This window comes from Carassius auratus, chromosome 18, assembly GCF_003368295.1.
Source record: "Carassius auratus strain Wakin chromosome 18, ASM336829v1, whole genome shotgun sequence".
Lineage (NCBI taxonomy): Eukaryota > Metazoa > Chordata > Actinopteri > Cypriniformes > Cyprinidae > Carassius > Carassius auratus.
Window position 1 is genome coordinate 3,607,490 of NC_039260.1, and position 15,019 is coordinate 3,622,508.

At 35.9% G+C, this 15,019-nt stretch overlaps 3 protein-coding genes across 4 annotated transcripts in view; 2 read left to right on the forward strand and 1 right to left on the reverse strand.

Annotated features, from left to right (window-relative positions):
- caps2 (calcyphosine 2) overlaps nucleotides 1-2,814 on the reverse strand; it is a 7,252-nt gene extending 4,438 nt beyond the window's left edge. The window contains 7 exon segments of the mRNA XM_026286859.1: nucleotides 567-656; nucleotides 751-818; nucleotides 1,450-1,650; nucleotides 2,259-2,363; nucleotides 2,455-2,500; nucleotides 2,619-2,659; nucleotides 2,767-2,814. Of these exon segments, the coding sequence (XP_026142644.1) occupies nucleotides 567-656; nucleotides 751-818; nucleotides 1,450-1,650; nucleotides 2,259-2,363; nucleotides 2,455-2,500; nucleotides 2,619-2,659; nucleotides 2,767-2,814 (599 nt within the window).
- A 665-nt stretch (nucleotides 2,815-3,479) lies between these two features.
- Nucleotides 3,480-7,202, forward strand: glipr1b (GLI pathogenesis-related 1b). Of its 2 annotated transcripts, none has more exons than XM_026288186.1 (5): nucleotides 3,480-3,999; nucleotides 5,000-5,239; nucleotides 5,325-5,440; nucleotides 5,912-5,997; nucleotides 6,767-7,202. In XM_026288186.1, the coding sequence occupies exons 1-5, from the start codon at nucleotides 3,802-3,804 to the stop codon at nucleotides 6,895-6,897; spliced, it is 771 nt and encodes a 256-aa protein (XP_026143971.1). In that variant the 5' UTR covers nucleotides 3,480-3,801; the 3' UTR covers nucleotides 6,898-7,202. The 2 variants fall into 2 exon arrangements, with proteins under 2 accessions (XP_026143971.1, XP_026143972.1); XM_026288187.1 differs by having other exon boundaries at nucleotides 3,485-3,975.
- A 1,721-nt stretch (nucleotides 7,203-8,923) lies between these two features.
- On the forward strand, nucleotides 8,924-14,686 carry LOC113118160 (cAMP-regulated D2 protein). Its single transcript, XM_026287109.1, has 8 exons — nucleotides 8,924-10,023; nucleotides 10,486-10,687; nucleotides 10,771-10,904; nucleotides 10,982-11,109; nucleotides 12,013-12,131; nucleotides 12,777-12,917; nucleotides 13,732-13,904; nucleotides 14,020-14,686. The coding sequence occupies exons 1-8, from the start codon at nucleotides 9,388-9,390 to the stop codon at nucleotides 14,470-14,472; spliced, it is 1,986 nt and encodes a 661-aa protein (XP_026142894.1). The 5' UTR covers nucleotides 8,924-9,387; the 3' UTR covers nucleotides 14,473-14,686.
- The last annotated feature ends 333 nt before the right edge of the window (nucleotides 14,687-15,019 follow it).

Below are 15,019 nucleotides of genomic sequence, written 5' to 3' on the forward strand. Positions count from 1 at the left end.
CCTTGTAGTTCCCTCTCAAATCCCCAAAGTTTAGAAAACACTGATTTAGCAGATGCTTTTATCTGAAGTAGTAAAATCTTTATGTAAACTGACTAAAACTGATTATATTAGAAATGTATATTCTTCCGTGCGTTGGAAACACAATTCCAGGATTCTAACTTATGACTTTACTTTTATGCTGTTATGCCATTATATTTTCTAAAGATAATTTATGTGGTTCTTGCCAGGCCGGCCATCACGATTATGAAGTGCTTGTGGGTAGTTGCAAAGGCGTTGCTATGAGGTCGTGTAGGTTTCCAGAGTGATGTTTTGTGTGCAGATACAGTATGTGGCTGCCAAAGTTTAAGATTAGTATTAGTTTGTTTAAATCAGTCTGAGCAATAATAAGAGTGGTGCTTTCCTTAGCAAAAACGTCTATTATGTATAAAAATACAAAAACGTCAAAATAAAAATGAAAGTAACCACTGTGACCTTCTCTAAATCCATGAGTATGAGACAGAAGGGGAGAGAGAGAAAAAAAAGAGAGAGCGTTTCGTATCTGAGTCATGTATGTGTGTGGGTTTTACTTAGTGTGGTGAAGAGTTCTCCTGTAGCGTAGTGGGACACTCGTGGGACTGACAGACACAGCATTCTGTTCCGGATCGCTAATGACAGCCCTGCATGAGCATCAGAGAGACCTCACGATGTTATTACTCACCACAAACTGAGAACAAAAATGAAACAGAGAGAGAGAGAGAAAGAGACACTGACCTCGACAGCTGATCCACCATAACCTGCTCAATTACTGCTTGCAGTTTCCTGTCCTCCGTAAGCTCCTCCTACTCACAAACACATAAATATATCATCCAATCACATTATGTGCTCACATATGGCTTCTGGAGCATAACAAACACCCTCCTCCAGGTGGAGACAACAATCTCTGGTCAACAACATGTAGCAGGGGATGTTTGGCCTGAACAGAGGTCAGCAGAGTAGATGTCATAACTGCCCGAGGAACTACTTTTGTGTGGAAACATAATAATGTGTGTGAAAACTATATTAAAAATAAATAAAATAAAAATGGTTATAAATTGCTTTTGTGAAGGAACATGATAAATGTGTGGATTAAATAAAATGACATTTGTTATAAACTGCCTTTGTGTGGAAACATGACATGAAAAATGTGTTTATTAAATTATTAAAAATAATAAATTATAAAATAAAAATTATCATAAAGTGCTTTTGTGTGGAAATATAAAATAAAATAAATCACTAGCATTAAACAGGTGTACGATGACACTCACTGTGGACTGACAGGTAGGATTAATTGTTTTGTAAACATTAAATCACTATAAATTTCAGAAAGTGTGTCAGTGATGTTAGGGTGTTGTATATAATTTACTTATAAGGTGAAAATAATCTATACTGACTTCTTGTGCTTATTTCAATGCTAAAGTTTGCAGAACTCACCGCATCCCTCATCTTGTTGTTTGGTCGTACAGTGTTGGTCTGGCTGTAGTTGTGTTGTGCTGTGATTTTACAGGTTAAGTGGCATGAATCTAGGTTAGGTTTGTGACTGGACAGAGGACTTCTCTGTGTCTGGACTCTGTAGCTCAGCTGTAGTGATTCTCCATTATCCACAGCAGAGTCCTTCATCTCGCTCACAAAACACTGGGAGGGAAAAGCACAAGACACTTAACCTAAACACTGAGGTTATATACAGTTATATTTATATACAGCAGAGTTATTATAGGTAACTAAAACCATAAAAAACTTAACTGAAATTAATAAAAATTAATTAAGTGAAAATTAGCTTGATTACTATAAAATTATAGTAAAAAACTTTTACTATAAAATAACACACTAAAACTGAAATAACACATTCTACAAACTAAACAGGCATGTTTAAAAATAGAGAAATTAAAACATATAAAGTACAAAAACCATATATATAAAAATTATATATGGTTTACTGTATACTAAATAAAGAAAACTATTCAAAATATTAATAAAAACTATAATAGTATCTCAATTATAGTTAAATATATAACATGTATTATGTTGAGGAAAACTAGTTTAGAAGCATGCTTTATGTGAGGACTGTAAGCTTTGAAGCCTCAAAGCCTTTTTCACTGTAATTGCGTTGGAGAAAAATAGCAGTACTTCAAAATCATTTTTCTTTGTTCCACACACAGAGAGAGAGATAAAAAGAGAGAAAAGGTGTATTTTATGACAGAATTGCATTTTTTTGGTGATTTCAGATGATTTTAAATGAGCACCTGCTTTGATTGTGTGGAGGCTGGAGAGCCCCAGCTCATGGAGAGCCCTGTCAGATCTCCTGAGACAGTCTTTCCAGCAGCATCCTTCGGAATTATGGGGAAATGCTGTTCAAAATGACATGTACAGTACCATTAAATCCACTACTATTCATACTCAGGTTAATATACTACACAGGATCATGTCTCGTTATCCCACCTCCTCCTCCGTGTCTTGCAGGGTCTCTAACTTTAACACTGGAACTCTGTGAGATACAGTATTTAATTATTAAATAACTTGCATAAATAATTAATGATCAACTCGTGGTTCTACATATAATTATTATATTTGTTTGTGAGCTTTTCTTCTTTCTCTAAACGTACCCTTCTGGCCTCGGCCCGCGGTCTGCTCCAGTTATCTTTGTCTTTTGATATAAATACAACGTAATGTTACCTTGACAGTTACATGTAAACTGACAATAGCGTTACACCTTTTCGTTTTAAAAAGCCATAACAGGCATTACGCACTTACCTGCTGCACACTTTTTTGTAAAGGTGAAGATTTGACGTTTGCTTTCATTATAAGTGGTTCTGTGCTCTATTTATGTAAACAGTTGTGCAAATGGTTGTTTAAATTAACAGGTTTCACGTCAGCGCTCGCGTTGCTGTGGTGATTTTAAACCCAACACACGTGACAGTGCTCATAGAAGGATTGTGGGTAATGTAGTCTAAAGCGTCCTGCACAAATACTGTTTTAATGCATTTATGAAGACTATGGTAATGAATGAGAAATAATTAGGTAGGCAAAACACAAAAAAATATATAGTAAAATAAAATATGCTACAAAGACCCACATTTTTAAATGTAATTACGCAAATTTATAAAAATTTAGAGTAGGCCTATACCTATCCAGTTTTTTTTTTTAAAAAGACCTAAATATTATCAAAAAATAAATTAACAAAAAATATTGAATGAAAGAATAAATAAAAGCGCAGCATATTCAAATCAAATAATTTATTACTAAATAAATCTATGATTAAAGACAATATTCCTTGAGAACAACCATTATTATTCTACTGAATTTAAATAACTTTCATTAAAACATTTAATACGTTCGGCTAAATCTACAAAATTAACTAAATTAACTTAAACGAATATATTTGGCGGACAAAAATAATTATAAATGAATTTTTTTAAAATAGACATTTTAAATATTAACGGGATAATTATGACAAGATGACCATTTTTGTCTCACACTTTAATTTACAATTGGGTAACGTGTGCGCGCGCGTGAACTCGGGCGTGAGGGGAGAAGACAAAGAGCCCCGCGCATCTTATTTTTTCGTGACATGGTGGGCGGCTGAGTTTCAGTCCTTTAAAAAGCCCCTGTACCAATTCAGACAGACAGACAGACACAGAAAGAAAGCGACAGACAGAGAGGGAGAGATAGAGAGTGGGCAAATCCACGGCACCATGACGCACAGGTCAGCGCGTCTCCTGCAGTGATGCTCCATTGACTCATTTATCCAGAGCGAAGCAGCAGCGCGGCTCAGGACAGTCTCCTGCCATGGACTCTCTCGGCGGTCTCCTCTTGCGGGTAACGGTGCTTCTGTGCGGCTCCTGCTGCGTTCAGGCGCTCTTACCGGGAATAACGGAGCCCGAGTTCATCCGCAGGTGTGTGCAGGCGCATAACACGCAGCGCTCGCGCACCGGTCCACCTGCGGCCAGCGCGCGCTCAATGGTAAGACAGGTGTTCAGGACGCAAGTATTTCATGTTTCTTTTTAGATTAATCATTCCTGATAGTATGGGTGAGTTCATAATCAGTCACGCATTTGCTCATCCTGTTTACTCATGCTCATCTACATTTGTGTGTTTACGTGTTTGTCTGTGAAACCCGTTGTCTCCATGTTCCACATTTTAAACGCTCGTAGTAATATATCTAAGCTATACTAACAGCATGTCCTTTTGTTTTTGCCTCAGTGTTTGGATTTTATCAAAAAAATTGCACAACCATAATTCTGGTTGCCATGGCAATTGAGAGATGTTTTTGCATGATTGGAAAGGAAAGGCTCCCTATTGTGTGTGTATTGATCTGGATTGTTGTTGTTTTAGCAGTAGTAGAAGAATGAAAAGAAAACAAAGGGTTTTTGTGATAGTGATGGTGCCTCAAGGGTCTTCTGGAAAGATATTCTCAGATATCTCTTCATCGTTGATTCCTTAAAATGTGTAATTTATTTGATCTAATAACCTTTGTTTTTTAATGTTGCAAATATAAGAATACTATAGTAATATGTAAGCAATCAACTGTGGTTGAAATGGTTCAAATAAGTGAAATATTGTAGCACAGAACAACCAGATGTACAAGTAAATTGTTTCAGAATCAAATGTTCTGGCCTGTTCAAACCAAAGTTTTAATAATCGTTCTAATTCTTTGAGAATAGGTACATTCCCATCATAACTATAACAAAAATCACAAAGAGAAATGTTAGTAATCACTTAAGGTGAACAATAAAAACATTGCCAGCCATTCGAACTCCATCCTGCTTTAAAGAGCTTGAGAATTTAGATCGGTGGATGACAAAACTGCAGTGCACGATTAGAATAAAGGATGATATTTTTCATTGGTGTGGACACTAAAATAGTAATCTTCTTTGGTGAGAATGTTGTAAGTTTTAGTGGTGCTTGTTCATCTCAGTTATATCTTAAATCATATCTGTTTTGTAATTTAATTGATGTGGAGTATTGTGTGTGTGTTGGTTCACAGTCCTGGGACAATGAATTGGCCAAAGGTGCCAGAGACCGAGCGAGACACTGCAAGGCCTCTCATCAGCCAGGGCTGGCACATTTTGGACACCCGCTGTTTGGGTGGATGGGTGAGAACATCTGGCTGGGGGCTCCGTTTTCAGCCTTCTCAGTGGAGAACGCCATACACAGATGGAGCAAAGGCAGTGCTTACTCACTCAAAAATAACAACTGCTCACGCTTATGTGGCCACTATGCACAGGTATGTTCAGCTGTGCATTTTTTTCAAGAATGAAAATCGAAGGTTTATCAGCCTCATGTATTTGTGCATGTATTGTGCTTTTCAGTTAATGTGGTCTACAAGCTTCAAGCTGGGCTGTGCTGTAAATGTGTGCGCTAAAGGAATCGAAAACTTCTCCTCTCACCCGGAATCCACTATTTTCGTGTGCAACTATGGCGATACGTAAGTTAGACTTTATATATTTGCAAAAATGCAGCCATACGATCAAAACCAATGGGATCTAGAAATTTAAAAAAATATATCCAGTTTTTGTGTGTTTTTGTTTAGAACCCAGTAGTGCCATAGAAGAACCATTTGTGGGTTTCTTAAAGAACCTTTCAGCAAACACTACTTTAGAGCCATTTTTTCATTAGAACATCTGAATAATCTAAAGAAGTTTTTTTCACTATAAATAACCATTTTTTTAAAGCTTCTTAATGGATTTATCAATGCCAGTAAAGAACCTTTATTTTTAAGAGTGTACTGTATATATTTAACATTTAACAAATTATGGGAACATGTTGACTTGACCATGGATCGCTCTGTAAAATAGTTTTTGCTCGATTTATAGTATTGTTCAGCGCAGGTCAAAATATTACTGTCTGCCTCTTGTGGGAATGTTTAGTAAAGTTATTCTATCATGCTCTGTTACAGGGGACACGTTCATGGTATTACTCCATATGTAGCAGGTGTGGACTGCAGCGGTTGTGGGTCAGTGATCTGCAGAGACAACGTCTGTAGTAAGAGCTTTCACAATTAAACATCACAATAACACTCACACAATGTATCTTTCCACACCATATATATATATATATATATATATATATATATATATATATATATATATATATATATATATATATATATATATATAAAACATTATTTTACATTACATAACATTTGTATTAAATAATAATATACATTTTCATATGAATCATATTTTTTATATTATTAATAATATTTTATTTATATTATTATTTCAATAAAAACTGTTCATATTCACTGTACAGGGAAGCTACAGGATGTCTACCTGATCCTACTCTTTAATATATTTTTTTGTGTAATCTAAAAAAAGAAATTTTTATTTAGAAATTACTAGTAAATTTCACAATTAATTACAAAGAAATGGTAAGTAACTTTGAATTAAATGCACAATTTAAAATAGCATTGTATTGTAAAACATACTTAAAAATCGATTTTTAATCATTTTTTACAGTGTAGCCAGTTTTATGAAGACATATTAAATTATATATATTGACTTGAATAAACCAGTTAATTAACTAATGTAACTAAATTCACAGTATATTTAGTACGTTTTTTGACTATTTACAAAACATAATTTTATTTGTATAGGACTAAGTAGATTTTTAGACAATCATGATTATATTTAAAATGTCATATTATCTTAATTTATTATTTCCATATTTATATCCACTTTGCCTACATTTCCCAGTATGACGTCTTTCAAAACTACATCTTGCTCAGATATGCTGTGATGTCTCTTTACAGGATATGATTGGTTCCCTGGGTGGGACTATGGCCCGCCCTCTTCAGCCTGCACTGTTTCCTATTGGCTGACTAATCTTGGAACGTGTCTACTAGGAGTTTGCTGGCTTCTCCACTTTTATGCAACACATTAATGTCATACTGTGAACCTGTTTCCTAATGTCTCAAACTTGAACCTTAAAATTATTTGCATCTCTCCATAATTTCATTATGACTGGATATTAAATTAGCAGTCACTCTGAAATAATAATAAGAAATATCTCTATAAATATACATGTATAGTTTTCTTTTCTGCTGTGTGTAAATCCTTTATTTTAGTTCCATAGACACAGTAGGTCTGTAAATGCATTTAGAAAACTGGAATTTTCATTTTGCTTGTAAGAATTGCCATCATAAAAGTGCTAGTTGAATAAACCTGGGTTGATATTTTATACTCTTATTGCTGGTCTCATGTGTGATTTTCTAGGTTTCAGACTAAATCTCATTTTTAAAGTGTGTTACAACCTCTCAGGGTTATGAAGCGTGAATATGACTGTGTGTGATAGTGAAGATACACATCAGTACAGTGCCTGTGAATTCAGCTGTTGTGTGTTTCACACACACATAACCAACGTAGTCACGACATATTCCTGATGATTTTACAGTCGCCATGGAAACGGGTGTACGTATAGCACACTGTAGGCCGTGAGTGAGAACAGCTATGAGTCACGAGTTACAAATTATGTTTTGAAGTAGTTGTGTGTTTATGTTTCTGAGTAATCGATCAGCAGTGCTCTATTAGTGCATGAGTAATGTGTCATTATTTTAGGATGCATGTACACCTGGGCTAATGATGACACATGAGGATGACAGAGATGAAGAGATTGAGAAATATTTTAAGAATCTCGTTAAAAATGCATGAGTCACGTTCTAAGGCAAAACATTTCATTAAAATGTTTCACCGGTGTCTTTTTTTTAAGATTTAATGATGGTCCAGTTCACCCATTTAGTAAAAATCAAGCAAATATTTCTGACACATTGAATACATGTTAGAGTACAGATCTACATCATTAAATAAAATAAGTAAAGTATTCTGAGTCATCAATATCATAAAGGATTCTTGGGGTTACTGCATTTAAATTTTGAAAACCTGAACTTGTATTAGGCCAAAATATTTTTTAAAGAGCTTAAAATAACCTATAAATGCAAAACTAAAACTCAAAATGATTTTTAATTCAGAACTTTAAAACCTGCTGATCATATCATAGAAGCGATAGAAGAGCATTTACCAGAAAATCACAGATAAATGTTTATTGTTTGTATTTCTGTTTAATTCAGTTTCTTTGGTATGGTCTAGTTTGTCGTTTCTTCTAGCCAGTGTTTGGAAGGTTACTTTCCAAATGTAATAGGTTACAGATTACAAGTTACCCTATATAAAATTTAATAGTGTAACTATTACAATTACGTTATTAAAGTAATGTAACTTATTACATTTGTTTACTTTTCTAAGTTTTTAGAACTACAAAATCAGTTTTTAGCCTCTCTTTTTACTTTGAAATCTTTCTGAGGTTAAATAAAGATTTAAAATCATGAACATGTATAGTTAAATAAATATGACACTTTTTTAAATTAAATCTTTTGCAAAGCTATGACAGGAAACACTGGCATCTAACAATGCCTTGGACAAAAAGTTAATTTAAAAAAAAAAGCATATACACAAATTAAATCTTTTGCAAAGCTATGACAGGAAACACTGGCATCTAACAATGCCTTGGACAAAAAGTTAATTTAAAAAAAAAAGCATATACACAAACCCAAATAGAAAACGATCAAGTAAACCTGTGTCCTAAACTGCTGAAACATTGGTCAGTTGTCTCATATTTTAGATCAGTCGATGCAATTTTGGAAAGAAATCAATCAAATCTGTGTGTGTGTGTGTGAAAATTTTCAGATGTGGCTGCCTTTGTAATCATCGCCTTTGTACAACTGTAAAAGATTACAGTTATATTTATTTTGAAATTAAACTATGTCATTCGGTTACATGTAACTAGTTACTCCCCAGCGCTTGTTAATTAGTTCTTTTCTCCTCTGATCCTTGGCATTAGTTTCTATTAGTTTCAGTTAGTTTGTGGATTAAAGATTACCTTCCTTGGACTCTTGTCTCCTGTGCCTTTGTGAGTTAGCGTTACACAGAACTACACTGTCAACAGTAGCACTAGTCTGACTGAGCTGTCGAAGTTAAAGCACAAACAGGTAACGGAGGCAAAATAAATGTAAATACATGAAAAAACTGCTTTCATGCTTTCGTAATCAATTCAATGTGATTCTGTTGTACCCTGAACTCTCACTGCCAGTAATCGGATTTGTTTCACAATAGCGTCCTTGTAACGAGTGTGAGAGAGAGAAATGTTTGTGAATTCAGGCCAGTGTCATTGATGTCACGAGAAATTCAACAAGCGCACAAGCCAGAGTCGGATTCCTCTACACTCTTACACTCGCTGTTGCTGACTAAAGATAAATGACAGATTTTACAGCATAAAACTTTTTGCAAGCATCTGTTTGTGGATCTAGGCAGCTGAGATTCTCCTGTTGAAGTAAGTGGAATTAATTCTGGTCTGATTGACTCGGAGGTTTGAAAAGCCATCATGGTGTTGTTTGGCACTACACTGATTGTGGTCACGCTACATTCAATCATGCCAATTGTGAGTGGAAGACTGAAAAGTGAGACTCAGGTTATGATTTTCCACATCCCAAACACTGAACATAAAGAAGAGAGCTTGGATGATGTTTTTCTAGATGGACCCGCTTTAAACCCATTCAGGAGCCTAGACTTTTATGCTGGTGTTGACGAATTTTCAAGAAAAACTGTGGCTGAATCGACTGATATGCATTCAGTAGCTGATTCCATATCAACCAGAACTGAACGTGGCGGTAAAAATATTGTACACAAGGAGCCTGAGATTGATGAGAAGTTGAATAAGGTGGGATGTGATGGTAAATGCATAATTAGTTCACTGGATAACACCTCCTCTGATGGCTTGAAAGATACCTCTAGTGGAGATCCAGTGGTCATTACACATCTCGGGCGAGTTCGTGGCCGTACTCTGGATAAAGCTCATGTGTTTTATGGGATTCCTTATGCAGACCCTCCTGTGGGGGACAAACGCTGGGCTCCTCCTTCACACATGTCACATTGGACGTACACATATGATGCTACATTTCCCCGTCCTGCTTGCATGCAGGTGTGTGCTGGCGAGTTCTCTCGGATGTGTCCTCCTAAGGTATGAAACACTCCCATTTACAAACCATCCACAAATTAAAACAGTGCATTTAGAAAATGATAGTATTACATTCATATATTTAATGTCCTGGGCAACAATTAAAAAAATTCAGTCTTACAGGTGCGTGTTTTTAAAGTTTATCAATACTATTAAACTTAATAATGTAATTCGCCCTGTCATTTGTACTACAGACTTAAACTGTATAAGGGCCCAAATATGGGCTGTGTTGACTTGGGCCTGTTTGTAACCACCTAGCAATGCCCTAGTAACCATATCACACAACATACTAAGAAAGACCACCTAGCAATGCCCTGGTACCCATCTAGAAACCACATAGCAGCACACTAATAAACATAAAGAAAGAAACTTTAACAAATTCCTAATAATGTCCTGGCTACAACCTAGCAACACTCTAGAAGCGATGCAGTGGATGTGAATGCATGAATGTCTGCATTTGCACAGGTTAGCGAGGACTGCCTGTATCTAAACGTCTTTGTTCCTGTGAGCGTCAACCTGTCATTGCCGATGGTAAAAGCCCTGCCGGTGATGGTGTGGATTCACGGCGGTGACTTCATCGCTGGCTCCGCCTCCAAACCGCTATACGACGGCCGCTTCATCAGTAACTATAGCAACACAGTAGTTGTAAACATGGAGTATCGTCTTGGTTAGTCAAACTCATTTTCCATATTGGTGTGCATGAAGACATCTGACTGATCCACTCCCTAAGATGTTCTGGTCAATTTTTAGGTGCGTTTGGCTTCTTAGTCACAGGCAGAGATCCCGAGAGCTCTGCAGTGGGGAATTATGGGATTCTAGACCAGCAGGCAGCACTGCGCTGGGTCCAAGAAAACATTGCAGCTTTTGGAGGAGACCCAAATAAGGTATCAGGGAACACGGGGGTGGATGAATGACGACAGTGTGAACATCTAATTACAGTATATTATATCTGTGTATGTAGGTTACTCTGTTTAGCGAGAGCGCTGGAGCCCAATCAGTGTGTCTTCATCTGATGATGCAGAGCAGCGAGCATTTGTTTAGACATGCAGCCATACAGAGTTTACCATTCTCTTTGCCACTGAAAACCAGGTAAAACACATATAAAACAGTAAGTTCACCCAAGAATTCTGTCATTAATTACTCACCGTCATTCTAAACCTGTAAGATCATTCGTTCATTTTCAGACAACAGATTAAGATATTTTTGATGAAATCCGAGAGTTTTCTGACCCTCCATAGACAGCAAGGGTCCTACCAAGATCAAGGCACACAAAAATTACAAAGAACATCGACAAAATAGTCCATGTGACCTAAACCGTAATTTTATGAAGCTACGTGAATACCCTTTGGTGGGCAAATAAAACAAAGATAACAACATTATTCAACAATTCTTCTCCTCCAAGTCACCCTCATTACCAGGAAGTACCACAATGCATGCGATAAATATCTTAACTTGTGTTCAAAAGATTAACAAGGTCTTATGGGTTTGGAATGAAATGAGGGTGAGTAATAAATGACAGAATTAAAATTTTTGGGTGAACTAACCCTTTAAGCTCTGTCTCAAAACCTGGTCAAGCTGCCTCGTGGCCTGGAGCCAATAAATTGAAAGGAACCTTTTGCTAATAAACATTTAACACATATGAATATAAGGTAAAATTATTCATTTTGATTCAGCTGAACTATTTTAATACTTTTTTAATAAACATTTTTCCCACCTCATCCGTTGGACTGCTATCCTGGATTTATGCCTTGGTGCAGTGCATTCTTGGATTGCCTTCTCTCTGAAGAATAAATATAATGCAGTTTTTTTTTTTTTTGTAAATCTCAGCAAGACAAGGTATCTTGTGTAATTTTGCTTACCATTTGCATTGGTTGCACATTTATGCCATAAAGCCTTTCCATTCACTATGTTTTGGAACAGAGCCTTAGCTTATAGATCAACAATGAAAGCATGATGAAGCTGATGCTGCTGATGGTGCTTATTATTTTGCAGATGGGATGCGATGAAACTGGGCTGGGACTTTGCTAAACTGACTAATTGCTCAGCATTTGATCTGCCCTGTCTGCGCTCTCTCAGCTCACACGACGTGCTCAATGCCCAGGTTAAATCAGGTACATACTCACACCAGTGTTATTGATAACTAAATCTTGAAATTAATAATTTTTTTAATTTAAAGAATTCTGAAGTAAAATAAGATTTAAATATTAGATGGAAATTATTAAATACTTGATGTACCAGAAAAAAACATTGTTAAAAACTATAGACATATTTAAAAATAATAATAATAATAAAAATGAAAAAACACAACAAATTTACAAACTTAAATTTTGCCAAAATAAAAAAAATAAATTCAAATTCAAAATATTACCAAAAACTATAATAGTACATCAATAACACTTAAATGATTTGAAATAAAAGTAAACTCAAACTAGAGAGAAATATTAAAACTACTAATAAAAATTCCAAATGCATAACCTTACTACAACTTAAAAATTACTATTAAAATAAATTAATACAAATAAATAAATAAAATTAATAAATATGATGAATGATAAATATGATGATTTTAGTGAAAAAAGAAGCATACAGAGTTATATATGTTTATCTGGGACTGGAACAGTCAAATATATAATTTAGTGAACAATTAATAAAATATCTGACTGCACAATGATGCGCCTGGCAATAAACATCGGACATACACGTATAGAACATGTACACTGTGAAACAAGCTAATATCTAATTCTGTGCTTTTGAAGGTTCTAAGATCATCAACCCCTTCCGTTTCCTGGAGGTTTTTGAGACATGGGGACCATTCATTGACGGAGAGCTGATCCAGGAACAGCCAATCACAGCCTTCCAAACCGGCCACTGGCAGAGTTACAAGCCTGTTATACTTGGTTTGTGCTTTAACAACAACATCAGCATATTCTGGGTTAAACATAAGCTAAGCTATCACATGTTGTTGACTACAACAGAACATAAATGCTGTGGGATACATTTTATAAAGGAATTACCAAAAATGAAAATTTGCACACAAAAATAAAAATTTACTCACCCTCAGGTCATCAAAGATGTAGATGATTTTCTTTGTCAGAGCAGATTTGGAGAAATGTAGCATTACATCACTTGCTCAACAATGGATCCTCTGCAGTGAATGGGTGCCGTTACAATGAGAGTCCAAACAGCTGATAAAAACATCACAATAATCCACAGCATTACAGTCCATAAATTAATGTCTTGTGAAATAAAAAGCTATTTTTAAGAAACAAATCAATAGTTGGGACATTTTTAAGTTCATTCCATTGCTTCTCTATGCATAATAATATGGACTCATATATTGGCCAAAAGTGATGAAGTCAAGAAGTCTTATTGGTGGATTTGTGTCTTAAAACATGCAGCTTTTCGCTTCTCCAGATGTTAATTAATAGACTAGAGTTTTGTGGATTACTTGTTGATTACTGTGATGTTTTTATCAACTGTTTGGACTCTCGTTCTGACGGCACCCATTCACTGCAGAAGATCCATTAGTGAGCAAGTGATGTAATGCTACATTTCTCCAATCAAGTTCCAACAAACAAACTCATCTACATCTCAAATAGTTTTAGGATGAGTACAATTTCAAGATTTTTGGGTGAACTATTCTTTTAACCTGGATTCAGTAAGGTTAGCATTGTTTTTCCTCAGTCAGCTCTCCTCTGGTCTGTCCTGTAGGTACAACCTCTGAGGAAGGCGTGACCTTTGTGTACAGCGTTTTCAACCGGTCCGTATCAACGCTAGAAAGTGTGCTCTACACTGTCGCCATTTTTAAGCAACATGCGCTTAAAATTTTGCACAAATATATTCCTTTCTACCGAAACCAGGACAGAAGAGTGATGCTTTCACAAGTAAGACATCAGTATTCTTCAGATAAAACAACTGCAAGACAGACAGCACAATATAGAGGTTAGGCTTTATGTGTTCTTACACATCTTGGTCTCATAAAATTAACCTGTTTTGCAGATTGTCACGGATTACATGTTCCTGTGTCCTACTCGATGTTCTGCTCGTTCTGGAGTGAGAGACGGTGGAGCCGTTTGGTTGTATGTATTTGATCATGCTCCATCTGATAACAACATATGGGCGGGGCTTCCGTTCTGCTACAATCGTACCTGCCATGGGGCGGAACTTCCCTTTCTCTTTGACTCCGCCCCCAGCACTAACTTCACGCTTACTCCTCAAGAGACCCTTCTGGCCAATCGGATGGCGTGTTATTGGGGAACGTTTGCCCACACGGGGGACCCAAACTCTCAAAGTGAACAGACGCACTTCTGCACACAGCAGAGGCTGCCGGTTTGGCCTCGATACACTGCTTTAGAGGGCTGGCCCATCCTGAACCTGACCCTACCCTCACACCCACAGCTCGGGGACAGGGACCATTTCTGTGACTTCTGGGATCGGCTGGACATCTATTGAGGGGAGGAGAGACAAGATCAGGCCGCTAACAATTTTGATAAACCCTTTGCTATTCATTAATCATTCTGCTATTTCTTTTTTAAATCCAAATCTCATCTTTACATATTATCAGTGACTGGGCCAGTGTAATAACAAAATACTATTTTTAAAGTACATTATGATTCAAAAGTTAGGAGTAATTTTTTCATGTTTCTGAAATATCTCTTCTTCAGCTGCATTTATTTAATCAAAATACAGTAAAAACATTAATATTGTGAAGTATTATTACAATATTAAATTTAAATTTTTACAAATTTAAATCATAAACTGTTTTCTTGTTTAAATACAATTTAAAATGTGTTCCTGTGATACAAAACTGACTTTTCAGCATCATCATAAAAGAAAATCATACTGATCCCAAGCTTTTGAAAAGAGTAAATTGCACTACTTTTATTGACTTAATAAATGTCAGGCTTTAAAAAAAAAACTCAGAAAAAAGTGATTTTGAACTTTTGTTTTAAATAATTAGAATGTATAATGGACATAGAACTGTATTGCGAATATTCCT

Coding starts and splice junctions, on each gene's coding strand:
- glipr1b (XM_026288186.1), top strand. CDS start 3,802: ATGGACTCTCTCGGCGGTCTCCTCTTGCGGGTAACGGTGCTTCTGTGC. Junction 4,000..4,999: donor GACAGGTGTTCAGGACGCAA/GTATTTCATGTT, acceptor GTTGGTTCACAG/TCCTGGGACAATGAATTGGC. Junction 5,441..5,911: donor GTGTGCAACTATGGCGATAC/GTAAGTTAGACT, acceptor GCTCTGTTACAG/GGGACACGTTCATGGTATTA.
- LOC113118160 (XM_026287109.1), top strand. CDS start 9,388: ATGGTGTTGTTTGGCACTACACTGATTGTGGTCACGCTACATTCAATC. Junction 12,918..13,731: donor TTACAAGCCTGTTATACTTG/GTTTGTGCTTTA, acceptor TCTGTCCTGTAG/GTACAACCTCTGAGGAAGGC. Junction 13,905..14,019: donor GAAGAGTGATGCTTTCACAA/GTAAGACATCAG, acceptor CCTGTTTTGCAG/ATTGTCACGGATTACATGTT.